Raw genomic sequence first — 17,257 nt, 5'->3', positions numbered from 1 at the left:
AATACAGATGTGTATCTGAATACGTTTCCGCTATTGAGCAATTAACACTCAGCTCTAGTATCTTCTTGGTGTGGTGCGTGAGTCAAAAGAAAATCACGGCTTCGAAAATATGATAAATAACATAAATAAATTATTTTCAACAAATTCAATCAATTTTCTTGACGAATAGCCAAACTATCAGTCCGTAACATTAAGACCTCCCTCTAACAAATCTAGTAGCATGAAGTTACATTAACAATGCGTGACGTGGTCAACACGTCGAGGGCCTGGACCCTACAAAAGTCGAGTATAATAATACTTTAATATATGTTTATACTATTCCAAATAATATTCCAAACTTAAATGTATGTACGTGGAACGAACGGTCCTATAGATTTCATGCAGCAGTTTCTTTTTAGCGGCTTCAATTTATGCAATTGTGTGCCATTTCTCTGTAAGACTATCATTTTCATAGCTGTCACTTCCGCGGTTGGTGCCTTGTACTGTGTTTATAAATTTATAAGCTAGATTCTTTAGTCTTTTTAGTATTTCCCTCTTCGTTAGGATTACCTCTTGTCTCTTTTCTTCTTGGAATGAATCGAAACAGACAGGAATATGTTTGCACAAGATACTGTCTTAACGGTCTATTGTAATACGAGTAAATAAATGCGTTTGCACTTGAATTTATAAGCAACGGCAAAAATGTCCAAACCAGGATCGTGTTTGAGAGCTGTTTTGGTTTCCCAAACTTGAACATCTCCCAATTCCAGAAAAGCATAGTAATGGAATATGGTGCACACATTGATAACTGGAAAGAAAGAATGACTGTGACTGATCTTGCTAGGGCCATATCATGCCTGAGTTGTCTAGATCTTGACTGTATATGGTTGTCATTTCCGTTGTACAACTTTTTCACACTGTTTCGCACATGGCGACAGACTATCGCATAACAACTTACTAACGTTACTAAAATAGCCACATAGATAGCGAAAGACGCAAATTTGACGGCGTAGTAGACGTCACTGTAATTTGTTACAAGAATGACGATAAAAGCAAAAAGCAGAACACAGAAAATAGTACACATCAAGACGTACTTACGAACGGCTTGCCATCGAAAAAACAAGTCTTGCATCGGATATTTTAAAACTATAAGCCGTTCAATGCCGATAGCTAAGACAGTTGTAAAGTCTAAGAAAAGAAAGGTGTGGGACAGAAACTGTATGGCAAACTTTGCATTGCAGCTGCTATGTACCACTGGAGAGAGAATATAGGCACTACTTACAGGCATTAATAAAACACCAACTAACAGGTCTGTTATGCAAAGAAAAACGATCAACAACTTTGAGCCGGATGATTTAGATCGAAGTAGGCCTATAATCACGACACTGTTGGAAACTAAAGTAATTGGTATTAGAGCTGCATTGAAGGAGAACATTGCAAGTCTATGGGATTTGGACAACTGAGACACATCTGGGGTAATACTTTTGCATGCAGGAACTGGTGCCAATGTCGTGTTCATTTTTATACAAAGTGTGTGTCAGGGAAGCACTGGTCTTGTATCATCAGAAACAGTGTGATATTCTCTTTCCTTTTCTCGTGATCAGTATCCGATAATGTCCAATCAATCTCCCTTGCATTAAGTTGACTCTCGTTCAAGGAAATTATTTTCAATTAAAGTTTGCCAGAAATCTGTGCTATACATGAGATGTAGATGAGATGTATCTTCACACTGAATCAATTGCTGCAAGCACAGAAGATGTTCTTGTTGTCCAGTCACACTGTAGCAGAAGATGGCATTTAGTGCAAATTTTCGTCGCATCGGAACTCAAATTGCTGTTCGTATTGCGCTTTTACAAGTCATCGACAACATTTGAACTGAAGAACGATTACAGCTTTATATAACAGGCATTTGCCACCAGCAATTCTATTCAAAACAAAGTTCTGAAAGGCAAGCAACATAATTAGAAATAAAACCGTAACATGACTAAATTTTCAGTTATTTACGTTATTTTCACCAGAATCTTCATTTACTGAGCTTTAGACTCAGTGTTTATGTACACAACACTTCATATTTAACCTGTTTACAAAAGAATTTGAAATGGACCATTTCCTTTTTAATTTATCAAACAGTGAAAATTTTAGAAAATACTGTTGAAAATATAAACAGTTTCTCTTAGAAATTTATGGCCTGTCGTCCCGACTCATATCACTTGAAGTTTATTAAATAGAAGAGGTAGTCAATAGATTTGAGGTTGCCAACGGATTTGCCTTGAAAGAGGTTGTGCTCCTGTCTCCATACCACAGCCAATTTGTAAGACATTTACCTGCTTTCACAAATGTATTTGATGATGCCCTCTCAAGTTACTTTGTTCAAATGCGATATTCCAGTAATAGATTTTTGTGACGCCTTCACTTTTCAACTTTATGCCAATAATAAGACTGAACTTGCAAACTATTTATACACTGCTTGGTATATGTATAATGACAGAATGCATGGTCATTGTGAAGAAAGGAGTGACACTTCATTGTAACCTCAAAATAAGGACACAAGTCATACAGCTTGAAGATTGCTTAAACTATCTTGGTACCTGGATATCTGTCACAAGGACATCAAAAGGCGTATAGGTATGTTCAAAGATGCATTTATGAAAATGAAAGACATCTTGAGCAAACCAAAAATTAAATATAAAAGTGCAAATAAGAGTTTCAAACTGCTAGATTCCGAAAACTAGGCGTTTATCAAATTGCTAAAACCGAATAGAAAGTGTCTTTACTAGTGGTTTACTTCGTAATAAGTTGCATTTTTTGCATCAAGTGGAGGGCTTTAGCACCCCCTCTCCATCTATGATGTGGAAGTTTATAGAGCGACCAAAAAAAGCAACTGAAGTGTGATTTCTAACCTGGCGACTCAAACCGGGCCGACTCAGTCTGGACCGACTCAACCCAGGCCGACTAGATCCGGGTTCGTTTTGAAAAATTTAGTGTAAATGCAAAACAGGGTTGAACCTGGGTAACTTTTCTACTGCCCATGCGGTTTAAGGTCCCGAGTTGGAGAACGTGCCAGTTTTCTCTGCATCTGTTCGTAGAGCGTGTGCTTTCTATTACCGGATTATGGTAAGCTTATTTTGGCATTGAAAAAGCAAACATTTTAAAACATAAAACATATTGGCTAAAAGCTTTTTCCTCTGACACTCCTCAGAGCATAGAACATCAATCCTCAGACACTCCTCAGAATCAGGGTCCGAAAAAAAACGATGAAATATATATTCCCAGTTGTGGATCGAAATAGGCCAATCAGAAAAAAAACGCAAGCACAAGACCGGTATAGTTGAGCAATCAGTGCTGCGTGCCTAAAGAAAAATTACCACTAGATTCCAAAAAAGAAAACGAACTCCTTCTTTCTACACAATGGCGGCTTTTCTCGTTTGTGTGTAGATCGATTTCAAAACTGCTAGATGGAAAGACGACTTTTTTTTAAGTTCTGTACCACCAAAAAACTTTTGATACGTTTATTATCTTGAGTGAAAATATATTTGCAAAATCAGCTAAATGTCTTACGGAGTGGCACTGATGTTGCTACAAGAGCACAGGTTCTACCAAACGTCATATCTTTGACATCAACATCTTCAAAATATACTGCATGAACTTTTAGTGATAAGAGTCGGGACGAATTCCTAAGCGTAACTATCAATAATTTTATTATTGTTTCCGGCGTTTTTCATTGCTCGTTAAGTCAAATGCAAACTGTCCACTTTCAATTTTTTTGTAAACAGGGAAAAGTGAAGCGTTGTGTATCAAAACACTTGGTCTGAAGATCAACAAATGAAGATTCTGGTTAGAATAACGTCAAATACAGATAATTTTGTCGTGTTACGATTGCTGTTCTAAATATGTTGCTTGTCTGAAAGAATTTGGTTTTGAATATTGCTGTTCTAAATATGTTGCTTGTCTGAAAGAATTTGGTTTTGAATAGAGTTGCTGGTGCTAAATGTAGTCTTGGTCTGAGTAGTCTTGTTTAATCCGTCTTCACGATTAAAAATACTTTTTCAAGGATAAAGAGTTAGAACAAAAGGCTTCCAGACCAGAGTTTTTCTAGTGACTATGGTTACACAGACCCTCTACTTTCAAGTTAAGGGTCTTGGACAGAGGCTAATTGCCGATCGCAACTAGTTTTTTGCAAACTTGAACATTAACACAAATAGGAAAGCTTACAATTATCAATTATCACATGATAGGCAAACTCTAATGTAAATAACTGCAAGCAGAAGCGGACTGGCCCACCGGGACATTTGGAAATTTCCCGGTGCGCCCTTTGCCCCACGTTGTTGTTTTCAAAAAATTTAAAACTATCAAAAGGCAGAAAATCCTTTTACAGAACTAAAGATGATTTCAGTCATCAGTTGACCTGTTGAAAGCAGGACATTTTCTAACATACTCAGTGATGGGGGAATTGCCCCGCCAGGCCCTATGAGTTCCCCCACCACTGACAAGCAAAGTTCTATTTTTACCCCAGATGCCAAGCCATTGTGGGGCCCTTTCAAAAGAATAAACATGATGCAAATGTGCTGGCAAAACATATAATATTATACTTTCTATCATCATCATGTTTTGGTGAAATGGCTCTGCTACTGCAAATGCAGCAGTTGAAAGAGCTATGCCTTCATTCGGATTTTTCGCTTAAACGTTTTAAGCAATGGCGTAGAAAAGAAAGCATTAGAAAAGTGGGAGGGGGCATCGATTTGAAGAGGCATTCTAACAAAGATTTCAGAAAGGTTGAGAAAGGTGGTTTATGGAGGCCTAGCTACAATGATAGAGATGAGGTTTTGAAGGCCCTGTGGAAAAACAGAAAGACGAGGTCTGTTACGAGCGAAGCGACCAGAAAATCTTTGGTGACCATGCCCTTTAGATAAGCAAAAATGCGCTTCAGAGTATTTCTTGCAACCTGAGTCATTTTTCAAAAAGTCTGTCACCCCAGACCTGCAAAAAAGCTTCAAAAATCTGAAAATTTAAAAATATTTTCTTTACTCGAAACAACCTGAAATGCTTGAAAATACGTTCAGAGTGTTCTCGATAAATTTGTAGGTCATTTGTGGAAAAAAAGAACTGAGTCATTTTTAAAAAATTCTGTCACCTCCGGGGCCTCTGAAAAAACTTCAAAGAACCTGGAAAATTTTGTACAAATTTTTATGTCTTGAAACAACCTGAAGTGCTTAAAAATTACATTCATGACACAATTTGGAGTGTTTTCTAAGAATTTGTAGGTCATATGAGGAAAAAAGAACTACAGTAAATCCATGCGGATATAGGAACCTACAAAAATTAGAACCTAGAGGCGGTTTTTTTTAAATTATGCACCTTGTATTTAAGAATTGTTTCAGGTGATAATATATAATAGGTTCTTATTCCAAGGTCAACAAAATAGAATTTTTAATGGTCCTTATATACTCCCAGATTTTTAAAGATGAGGTAAATCACAATCAGTACAAAAAGTTTCAGTTGTGCATTTTCAGCATTTTATACAATTTAACGAAAGAGAACTTTAAAATTACTTTGACTCTTTTAACATAATTTTTTATAGCAAAATCAAAATGTTGAAAAATGAAATAAAAGCATTAGAACTGATTTGATTTGTTTTCATCTAGTACCCGAAGGTAGTCTTTAGAACACCGAAAAGCTATGCTTAACGAGCAGTGTCCTGGTCCTTCCTCTCGATGTGACCACATCTCCTGATTCCTACGCCTAGAATTGCAGAGAGATGTAATTCAATTTATAATTTTCAATTCCCTCAGCCAGTTCGTGTTGTGCTGAACCAATCATAGACAAGATAGGTCTGAGCGGGACTTATGTCCCGTCATTTATGAATTTTTGAAAAAGTTCCGTCATTTATGAAATTACGTGCCAGTGTGATTCTGGGTACGCAGGTCGCACAATCCAAAGATTGGGGATAGAATAAAATAGAATATTCCTCCCAACATAAGAAACAAAACTGCCCCTCAAAGAGAACAGCCTCCTCGATCTTGTAGGTCTAGAAACACTTTTAAAGCAAATGATTCTGCCATCGGTCAACATCTTTTAGACAACCCAGATTGTGCAAAACTCTATAATGACGACATGCTTCGGATAATTGGCAGAGCCCGGTCGTCCTTCCATCTAGCAGTTTTGGAATCAATCTACATACAAACGAGAAAAGCCGCCATTGGGTAGAAAGAAGGAGTTCGTTTTCTCTCTTCGACTCCAGTGGTAATTTTTCTTTAGGCTCGCGGCACTGATTGGTCAACTATACCGGTCTTGTGCTTGCGTTTTTCTGATTGGCCTATTGCGATCCACAACTGGGTATATATTTTTCATCGTGTTCTTTCGGACCCTGATTCTGACGTTTTATGCTCTGAGGAGTGTCAGACGAAAAAGTTTTTAGAATGTTGTAAAACTTTTGCTTTTTTCAAAGCCATTCTCAAATTCTGTTCCGCAAAATAATTGTTAATATTTGTCTGTGTTGGCTGTCAAAGACTGAACATCCCCTCCTATTTAATTGCCAAGATCTTTGTTGAGACTCTGAGCTTAGAATTGGTTATTATGACATTAATAACATTGCCAAAATAAAGATTTACTGTACTGCAAATGTCTTTGATTTTAAGGGCGTCTGGTACTAGGTTTCTTGATAAAAAACATTCAACAATGCTGATCTTCAAACTTTTCCAAATAGAATTTTTAAACTCGTGGTCCTCTACATTCGGTTTGCCAAATAAATGTCTCTAAGTTGAAAGTCCATGGTGGTGATTTTCCTTCTCCGTTATGTTCTCTTGATGGCCCTAATTATACGGCGTAAAAAGACAAAAATAGCGAGAAGAAGCGAAAAAGCTGCAATCAATGGTCAAAAAGCAAAAAGCTGAAACTGAAATTGTGGGAATTCTTTTCACAAACAATGGAAGTTGAAAACCTTCTAAGAAAACGTCAGCCAACTTACTTGCAGAAGGAAGAAAAGAAGGGAATGCACCTGCTAAAATATTTGCTGGTGATTCAAAATAATAGTATAAATGAGCGACTTGGTGATGTCTTTAAGTTGTTTGCAACTGTTCTGCTCAACACACCTAAGCGCGTAGAGCTAACAACTCAAAACTATATAGCGCATAAAGCAATGCATGTATGATATGACAGACGGGCAAACAGTAAAGTTCATTATAAATATGGCACAGAGATCAAAGAGACGTCATCTCTAAGATCTATCCTTAGAATTTGAATGACGTAACTTGAATAAATATCGTGAAATACATAAGCAAAATCAGCTAAATATCTAACGGATTGGCAGTGATACAAAAGCACAGGTTCTACCAAGGCAAAACCGCTAGCAAACATTGAATCTTTTGACTACAACTTCTATTGTATGAACTTTTAGTGATATGAGTAGGGACGACAGGCCTTTAATTTCTAAGAGTAACTGTTGATATTTCTAAGAGTCATTAGTGTTTACAGCGCTTTTTATAATTCGTTAAGTCAAGATGTAAACTGTCCGTATTAAGTTTTTTGTGAACAAGTTAAATGTGAAGTGTTGTTTACATAAACACTGAGTCCGAAGCTCGGTGAATGAGGATTCTGGTTAAAATAAAGTAAATAACGGAGAATTTACTCATATAACGACTGAAATTCTAATTATGTTGCTTGCATTTCAAAATGTTGTTTTGAATAGGGTTACTGGTGGTAGATGCTTGTTATAAAGCTGTAATCGTTCTTCAGTTCGAATATTGTCGATGACTGGTAAAAGCGCAATACTAAAAGCGACTTGAGTTCTGATTCGATAAAAAGTTTGGACTACATGCCAGCTTCTGCCACAGTGCGACTGGACAATAAAGATTACTTCTGTCTTTGCAGCGATTGATTCAATATGAAGACGCAAAGATAACTAAATGCAAATGAGATTGATTGTACATTATCGGATATTGATCACGTGAAAAGACAAGAGAATATTTCACTGTTTCTGATGATACAAGACCAGTGCTTTCCTGACACACACTTTGTTTGAAAATGAACACGACATTGGCACCGGTTCCTGCATGCCAAAGTATTTGCCCAGATGTGTCTCATTTATCCAAATCACATAGGCTTGCAATGTTTTCCTTCTTTGCAGCTCTGATACCAATTACTTTAATTTCGAACAGTGTCATAATTATAGGCCTATTTCAATCCAAGTCATCTGGCTCGAAATTGCTGATAATTTTTCTTTGCATAACAGACCTGTTAGTTGGTGGTCTATTACTGCCTCTAAGTGGTGCCTATATTTTCTCTCAAACGGTACATACTAGCTGCAAGGCAAAGTTTGCCATACAATTTCTGTCCTACACCTTTCTTTCGTTAGACTTTACAACTGTCCTAGCTATCGGCATTGAACGGCTTATAGTTTTAAAGTATCCGATGCAAGACCTGTTTTTTCGCTGGCAAGCCGTTCGTAAGTACGTCTTGATGTGTATTATTTTCTGTGCTCTGCTTTTAGCTTCCATCACTGTTCTTGTAGCAAAATACAGTGACATCTATTACGCCTTCAGCTTTGCATATTTGGTCATTCTTCTGGCTCTTTCGGCTACGTTAGTAAGCTGTTATACGATAGTCTGTCGCCATGTTCACAACAGTGTGAAAAAGTTATACAACGGAAATGACAACCATATACAGTCAAGATCTAAACAACTCAGGCATGATATGGCCCTAGCAAGATCAGTCACCGTCATTCTTTCTTTCCAGTTATCAATGTGTGCACCATATTTGATTACGATGCTTTTCTGGAATTGGGAGATGTTCAAGTTTGGGAAACCAAAACAGTTTTCGAGCACAGTTCTGGTTTGGACATTTTTGCCTTTGTTCATAAATTCAAGTGCAAACGCATTTATTTTCTCGTATTACAATAGACCGTTAAGACAGTATCTTGTGCAAACATATTCCTGTCTGTTTCGATTCATTCCAAGAAGAATAGAGACAAGAGATAATTCTACCGAAGAAGGAAATCCAAAAAAGACTAAAGAATCCGACTTATAAATTTACGAACGTGAATTTATGAAATTTATGACATGTAGTTGAATAGATTGAAGTTGCTTGCATTGAAATAGAAACTGCTGTATCAAATCTAGAGGATTGTTCGTTAAGAAGTTTTATTTAAACTTGGAATTAAATCGTTCCCTTGTAAAATCAATCCTGTGTGAGTCAAGGTTTATAAGCCTTTTAAGCCCTCTCAGCGCACCACCCTGCAACCAATCTAAGATGCCCAGACGAGCATTTAAATATCGTGATTATAGCAAAAAAATAAATGTCATAAACAAGTACGTCGTTGTGTACCGTAAGTTTAGTTAACAACCAATTAAGTGCCCATAGTCAGGACAGGCCATTGGAATTGAGACACGTGACTTACTTAGGATAGCTAGCGTTCCTTACGGTCCCTTCCGTGAAACAACAGTAATCATTTTTACGCATTATCGATATCTAACAAATCGATTTTGCTAGGGAAAGCACCCGTCGACACCTGTTTTTATCATCTGTATTCAAGTTAGCGACAATTTACAAACTGGAATAACATCCATAGATTTTAACCAAAAAAGAATTTCCTGATGGTGAACTAAAGCAAATAATTTTGCAAGCTCTTTTTCAACTTAGAGACTAAGAAACCAGTAGAATTGCTTGCTAGTGATTGAGAAAGTTTTTTGATTATATTTACTGTTTCAGGGCTGGTAGGAGAAGGCTCAGAGAATGCACTCATTTTTTTTAAAAGAAACAAAGGTCGATGTTGAGTACTCCAGATTCTTAATGTTCTAGAAATTTCAATACTCATTGTTTCTTAAAAGTTTCTTAATTATGATGTCATGAATGATGTTATGAAATGTTCGTGACCTTTTTTGTCACGTCAAGAGATTCGCTTCCGTTTCGATGCTGTATTTAGATGCGGGAGTATATTTTCATCCCTTGTGTCTTAACTTCTAGGCCAACAGGGCAATCTTGTTCTTGGATTTTACAAAATTTCGTTGTTCTCAGTTTTATCACTATTTAAATGTTTCTTAATTTTTTTGCTTCGAGTACTGAAATTTCTTAATTTTTTCTGACTTTCCAATACCCGTTTCTTATAGCCAGTTTCTTATAAAAAAATGAGTGTAGTCATAAATTCGTGTTTTCTCTTTGCTCGCCAAATCCAGAACTAACTTCTTTTCCAAAAACGTATTTCCCTGCAGAAGACATGAGGAAGTTTCCTGCAGTTCACAATCATTACGTAATCGAAAGTATATATGAATATTACATATACGAGAAGCATTTCACCAATGTAACCATTTTCTCTTGCTATATGTGTAATTCATTTTGATTACAACCAAATTTTCCTTAGATACTTCACTTTTTCTTAGTAATCGCAGTAAGCTTTTTCTGTATCAGGTCACATGTTAGATAAAGTCTCTCAGCATAAGCCTGTATTTTCCTAATGTCAAACTTCAATGATACAATGATGCAAAAATACAATGACGACTTGCAGTAAGCAATGAGAATAACTGACATTGTCGTTGGGAAGACGAACAAGCGAAAGCCTTCTAATGTGTGACGCAGCCCCAGCCCCCTACCCCCATCCCCTTTTTGGGGTCAAAGAGCAAGCATTATAATGATTCAGTTCAACGGGATACGGCGCCTTTCCGTGCAACTCTGGACTGCTTTTGGGACAAAAGGTTGATATTCGATGTTTTTAAATTTTTCCATCTACGTAAACATAATATTTTCTAGACTCTAGACTAAACTATTTGCCACAAATTTTTGCTTTATTAAATTATTGCCAAATTTGTGCTGCTGCGGTTCTTACGCAAGTTGCAATTTGCTAAAGTTGTAATTTTAATCAATGCTTGATGGTAACCATGTCTTTCTTTGTTGTCGTGAAGGGTTCAAAATTTCCGACTGACAAAGGGTCAATTCTAATTTTGTATAAGGGCCTAAACTTTAATAGTTTTCTACCAACAAAACCTTATAAATTGTCTCGATAATAATTAGTCAGCTGTATGATAAAGTTGTTAGATTTTGTGAATTTGGAAGATCGAGCATAAAGACTGTTAGTTTAATTAGCGCATCAAAACATACGTAGTCCAGAAATCAGGTGGTAATTTTTCTCCTTTTACGACTTGCCCATTGCTCCTCAATCTTATCTAAATTTACGTTGTCCAAAATGTCTTTCTCGCAAGTTAGAATCATGAGGTTGTTTAGTCTTTTACAGGGGCGGCGCAAAGAAATTCAAAAGGGAAGGGCTCGAGTTGATACGAATTGTCAGACTAAAGGACCATCTTTTGAAAAACGCATTAAGACGATTCACCATATTATATGCCTATTAGAGGCATATAATATGTTTGGAGGGGCCGGCGGGATGTTGGCGGAGGCCTTGGGGATATTTGAAAGAAGTGACTTCCTTGCAAGCGAAGCGAGCGGACAGTTTCCACAAGCACCCTTTTTAGATAAGCTTAAAATACATTTCAGAATATTTCTTGCAGGTATTTTCTTGCAATCGTTTAAAACATTTCGTTATTTTCAAGGCATGCTCTTATTACGCTTGATTAATTCAAGTCTCAAAATTGAATTCATTATTTTTTTATGCCCCATAGTCCTCGGCGTTCTTCTTAGAAATTAAGCAACTAAAGGATGTGTCGGATTATAATTTTCTTTTAACGTTTACCTTTACTATTTTTATTTGCTTGAAAAAACTTATTTGCAAAAAAGGGGGAGGGGGGCTGAAGCCCTCAGCTCTCCACCTGCCGCCGCCTATGTTTCATCGGTCGATATCGAACGGAGAAAGTTCTTGACAAGTCATGGGAAATGTACTGCGTGTCTTTAAGCATTACTGTTAAATATTATTCAAAAAATTTTATTTTTTATCCCGTTTTTAGGAGCAATTTGATGGAATAATTATGACACTATCCCCATTACGACGACTGTAGTTGAAAATACTTGCATTTTCATACAAAACTAAGTTTTTTCTGTATTGCGTCGCCTCTCACCTTTGACTCATATGCCTTTTACCAAACAAATATTTTCTTTTGCACTTACACGTACCTTTCTTACACGAACTCTTTGAGCTACAGTTCACAAGGCCATATGAGTCAAAACTTCAATTTTCACAAATGATTTAATTTTTTTCCGATTAACTTAGCTTTCTACCAACAGCTTTAAATTTTCTGAATGTCCTCATATTTTCCGATTGGATAACAGATTGGGGGGGGGGGGGGGTAAGATGATAAAACTGCGTTTTCCAAGATCGTAATAAACGTATAAAAGTGCAAATATCAGAAAAATGGTGAATCTATGAAGAAAACTTTTTCCAGATTTGAAGTAAGCATCGAATGAGCAAAAGTTATTTTTTGTGTCAGTTCTCCTTTAAAGGAAATTGGGCTGAGACTGAGTTTGCAAATGCCATTGGAACGCACATGCTGTACGGAAAGACGCATAAAAATTGCCAACCTTTTCAACTTCGCGACCTCAAACCGCATGCGCAATAGAAAAGTTACCCTGGTTCAAACCTCTTTCGCAATAACGCAAAATTCTTTCAAGACAAGCCAGCCTGAGTCAGCCCGGGCCGAGTCAGCCCGGGCCGAGTCAGCCCGGGCCGAGTCAGCCCGGGCCGAGTCAGCCCGGGCCGAGTCAGCCCGGGCCGAGTCAGCCCGGGCCGAGTCAGCCCGGGCCGAGTCAGCCCGGGCCGAGTCAGCCCGGGCCGAGTCAGCCCGGGCCGATTCAGCCCGGGCCGAGTCAGCCCGGGCCGAGTCAGCCCGGGCCGAGTCAGCCCGGGCCGAGTCAGCCCGGGCCGAGTCAGCCCGGGCCGAGTCAGCCCGGGCCGAGTCAGCCCGGGCCGAGTCAGCCCGGGCCGAGTCAGCCCGGGCCGAGTCAGCCCGGGCCGAGTCAGCCCGGGCCGAGTCAGCCCGGGCCGAGTCAGCCCGGGCCGAGTCAGCCCGGGCCGAGTCAGCCCGGGCCGAGTCAGCCCGGGCCGAGTCAGCCCGGGCCGAGTCAGCCCGGGCCGAGTCAGCCCGGGCCGAGTCAGCCCGGGCCGAGTCAGCCCGGGCCGAGTCAGCCCGGGCCGAGTCAGCCCGGGCCGAGTCAGCCCGGGCCGAGTCAGCCCGGGCCGAGTCAGCCCGGGCCGAGTCAGCCCGGGCCGAGTCAGCCCGGGCCGAGTCAGCCCGGGCCGAGTCAGCCCGGGCCGAGTCAGCCCGGGCCGAGTCAGCCCGGGCCGAGTCAGCCCGGGCCGAGTCAGCCCGGGCCGAGTCAGCCCGGGCCGAGTCAGCCCGGGCCGAGTCAGCCCGGGCCGAGTCAGCCCTGGCCCACTCAGCCCTGGCCCACTCAGCCCTGGCCCACTCAGCCCTGGCCCACTCAGCCCTGGCCCACTCAGCCCTGGCCCACTCAGCCCTGGCCCACTCAGCCCTGGCCCACTCAGCCCTGGCCCACTCAGCCCTGGCCCACTCAGCCCTGGCCCACTCAGCCCTGGCCCACTCAGCCCTGGCCCACTCAGCCCTGGCCCACTCAGCCCTGGCCCACTCAGCCCTGGCCCACTCAGCCCTGGCCCACTCAGCCCTGGCCCACTCAGCCCTGGCCCACTCAGCCCTGGCCCACTCAGCCCTGGCCCACTCAGCCCTGGCCCACTCAGCCCTGGCCCACTCAGCCCTGGCCCACTCAGCCCTGGCCCACTCAGCCCTGGCCCACTCAACCCTGGCCCACTCAGCCCTGGTTTGTTTTGAAAGAATTAATGCGAAACAGGTTTGAACCAGGGTAACTTTTTTACTGCGCATGCGGTTTAAGGTTGCGAATTGGAAAGAGCGCTATTTTTCCCTGCGTCTTTCCGTAGAGCATGTCCTTTCTATCACTGAATTATGGTATCTTCGAAGACTGGCCCGCCATTATGAACAGTGAAAGGTTTTCATGAGGAATGCACGTGCATTCATAAAGTCAGTTTCAACACAATTTTCTTTAAGACTATTGATATTTTCCTTCTCTGTTATGTTCTTATGATAGCCCTAATTTTATGGCCTGTGTCCCAGACTCCTTACTTGAAAGTAGAGGGTCTGTGTAACCGAGAACAAAATCCCGTACGAGCGTTTTCCTAGGATCTATGGGAAAATTAATTATGCGTAAATTATGCGGCTTCTACATGATTTAGCATAAGTGAGAAATGGCGTAAACAGAGCGTTGTTTGCTGTGATAGTTTACGCATTCAAATAGTTAAAAAAATGAATACGTATTCATACTCTCTATTTTTTGCCCTTGGGATAAGAACCTATTATATTTTATCACACTGAAACCGGTTCTTAATTACATGATGCATAATTTAGGAAAAACAGCCTTTAGGTTGTTATTTTTGTAGGTTCTTATATGCGGGGATTTACTGTATATAGCGCATAAAGAAATGCATGTATGACATGACAGAAAATCAAACAGTAAAGTTCACTATCTTGAGTGAGCTTCGTGAAACATATTTGCAAAATCAAGTAAGACCTTGTTTACACGAGAGAAAATTGAGCGGTTCCAAATATGTCATTCTTGCGTTCCAAACGGATCCACTCCAGGGCCCCAGGATTGATACAAGGGAGGAGTAACATGCGCAGATTATATAGCACTTATAGCAATGTACACATATGAAATGACAGACAGGGAAACAGTAAAGTTCAGTATCTTGGGTGAGGATCGTGAAATATATTTTCAAAAACAACTAAATATCTAACGGATTGTCAGTGATATTGCTACAAGAGCACAGATTCTAACAAATCAAAACTGTTACAAAACTTCAAATCCTTTGACTACAAGTTTTATTGCATGAACTTTTAATGATACGAGTCAGGCCTTTAATTTCTAAGTGTTACTGTTTATATTTTCATTAGCATTTACGGCGACTTTCATTGTGGGTTCAATTGAAATGCCAACTGTGTATATTAATTTATTTTGTCAACCGGATAAATGTGAAGTGTTTTATGCATTAAGATTCTGGTCTAAATGAAGTAATTAACTGAGAGTTTCGTCGTATTATGATTGTAATTCTAATTATGCCGATTGCTCTTCAGAATTTGGTTTTTAATAGAGTTGGTGGTGGTAGAGGCTTGTTAAATAAACTTGTAATCGTTCTTCTTAATTACCTACTGCTATATTCAGAGCAAAATATTCTTCTTTGCGGATTCAGAACTCTATTATTCATCACTGCATGGTAAAAATAAAACGTTTAAGATATTCAGGAACCCGAAGCGGTGGCAAATTAAGCGGCATCAACGTGAAAGATTTGCGAATTCTACGACCATTTCAGCTCGCATGCCTAGCCACGGAGCATAACACGAGGATAGAACTTAACAGCACTCTTTAGGCTTGAGGAAACAGTCCTCCCTTCAAAGGCAAGTTACAGGATAATTTTTGCTCATAAAGGTGGACAGTAGGCAAATCTCCGCGCTAATGTACGTCAATGAAGGCTAGAAACCTTATATCATTCCAGGAAATGGGAAGCAAAAGTATAGATTCCTTAGAAACAAACAAGCCACAAGGGTCTTGCGAATCTAGCATAATTTAGAAACCCTTTTTAAGGCATCTAAACACTGGAAAAACTTCAATGGAGAAATAATCTAGAATCTTTTTTAATAATCAGCTAAGTATCGTCAGTTAACTTAATCTACAACCAATTCCATAAATGACTTATCACCAACCTTTAGTAAAAGACTAAAAGAGAGAACTTGAAAAAAACAACAACTTGAAGTCACTTTAAGGTTACGGTAAACGTTTTTGACACGATATTTGGTTTTCTCTCCCTGAAGGCCAAACTATTAACGGAATCGGATTAAACTATACATCATACGATGCACAAGAATGTCGTGATTCCGGGCAGATCAAAATAATTGGCAAACATTGTAAAATGATACATTCCAGGCACATTTATTGCTTAAATGACTGTTCCACCTATAAAAGCTATTTTGTACCCTAGCATTTGAGGTATCAAGATCTGACTTATATCAATAGAAAGCGCAGATCCTAAGCTACCAAATAGTGTCTCAAATTTTCTAAATTCTTCCTCCCCTTGAAACTATACCCTGTCAAAAATTGAAAAATAATTTTTCTTCCCTCCCAAAGCTGTATATAAAAGACGGACCAGATCAAATACACAAATTTTCAGATACTTTGCTTACCCGAGATATGTCCTGGCTGCGTGCAAAGTTTTGGGCCATTCGATTGGTTCCTTGGGTCCAAAAAAGCTTTTTCGTACCTGTATGTAGAGAAAATGGAATTCTAGAGAAAATGGGGTTTTACTAATTGCACTTGCAAGGGACACTAGTGTAATCCGGGTCAAGTCACTTGAAACCACAGTGTAATCCGGGTCAAGTCACTTGAAGCTTTAAGATCATTAAGCCTGTTTGAATAAACACAGCCATAGATGGGATACATATATGTGCCATGCGATATTGTGAATGAGACATGCGACCACAACTGCAAAGCAATGATAATCGGCTTAACAGGTCAAGAGATTTTCAGGCCTCAAATAAAAGTTTTGATAAGGAAATTATTGAAACCTTCGTTTAGATGGGATTTTCTCCATTTTCAAAATACCTGTTAGTTTCAAATTTGGTATCATTCTGTGCCTTGAAATTACGGCTTCTTGAATGAGAAATAATCGAAAAATGGAAAAATGGAAAAATGTTTACTGTAAGCTTAAAACTTTGTGTAGTTTGCAAAAATTTGAATCTCCAGGCATGAACACCATCAATAAACAAAACTTCAAATGCTGTTTATAATTTTCGCCAGGAACAATAGAATAACGGCTATCAAGGGACACAAGCTACAGACTGGGTCAGGAAAACTCAAAACATTAAACCTATCTATCCGTCTTGGCGATCTAAAAACAGTATTGCTAACGAGGCCGTGAATAATTTCTACTGAAGAAATTTGGATTATGAAATGAATGTGGAGCGATTATCTGCAGTTACAACATGAGCGAAAAAGTTCACTGAGAAAGCTGGAGCACTTCATCAACTACTAATTTGTATTTAACTTTGTTGTAGCAAATCATGTTCTGAGTTATCACATTGCATTGATTTTTTGTGTTTCCCGGTGAGACTCAGGGGTGGGTTTGAATTTTAGCCAAGTTTGGTGCCATAGAGGTGACAAAAAAAAGATTTCTACGAACGAACCTCGAACACTGAAATTCGTACCAGTATCAGGTAAAGTTGCAAAAACACCGAAGCATTATCTAAAATAGTTAGAAAATATATTTGATTTATCAGTAGAGAAACGCATACCTGGCGGGTAATCAATAGACTTATCTGAAAGC

General features: G+C 39.4%; 1 protein-coding gene across 3 annotated transcripts in view; it reads right to left on the bottom strand.

Annotated features, from left to right (window-relative positions):
* The window catches only part of LOC135695491 (PIH1 domain-containing protein 1), a 179,264-nt gene that overhangs the window by 128,414 nt on the left and 33,593 nt on the right, over window positions 1-17,257 (bottom strand). For all 3 annotated transcript variants that reach the window (XM_089109743.1, XM_089109738.1, XM_089109745.1), the window contains one exon: window positions 16,119-16,195. In XM_089109743.1, the coding sequence (XP_088965869.1) occupies window positions 16,119-16,195 (77 nt within the window). The remainder of the gene's footprint in view (window positions 1-16,118; window positions 16,196-17,257) is intronic.

The sequence above is a fragment of the Rhopilema esculentum genome, chromosome 2 (assembly GCF_057945365.1).
Source record: "Rhopilema esculentum isolate cy_ngs chromosome 2, ASM5794536v1, whole genome shotgun sequence".
NCBI lineage: Eukaryota > Metazoa > Cnidaria > Scyphozoa > Rhizostomeae > Rhizostomatidae > Rhopilema > Rhopilema esculentum.
This window is presented reverse-complemented; position numbering and strand designations above follow the sequence as displayed.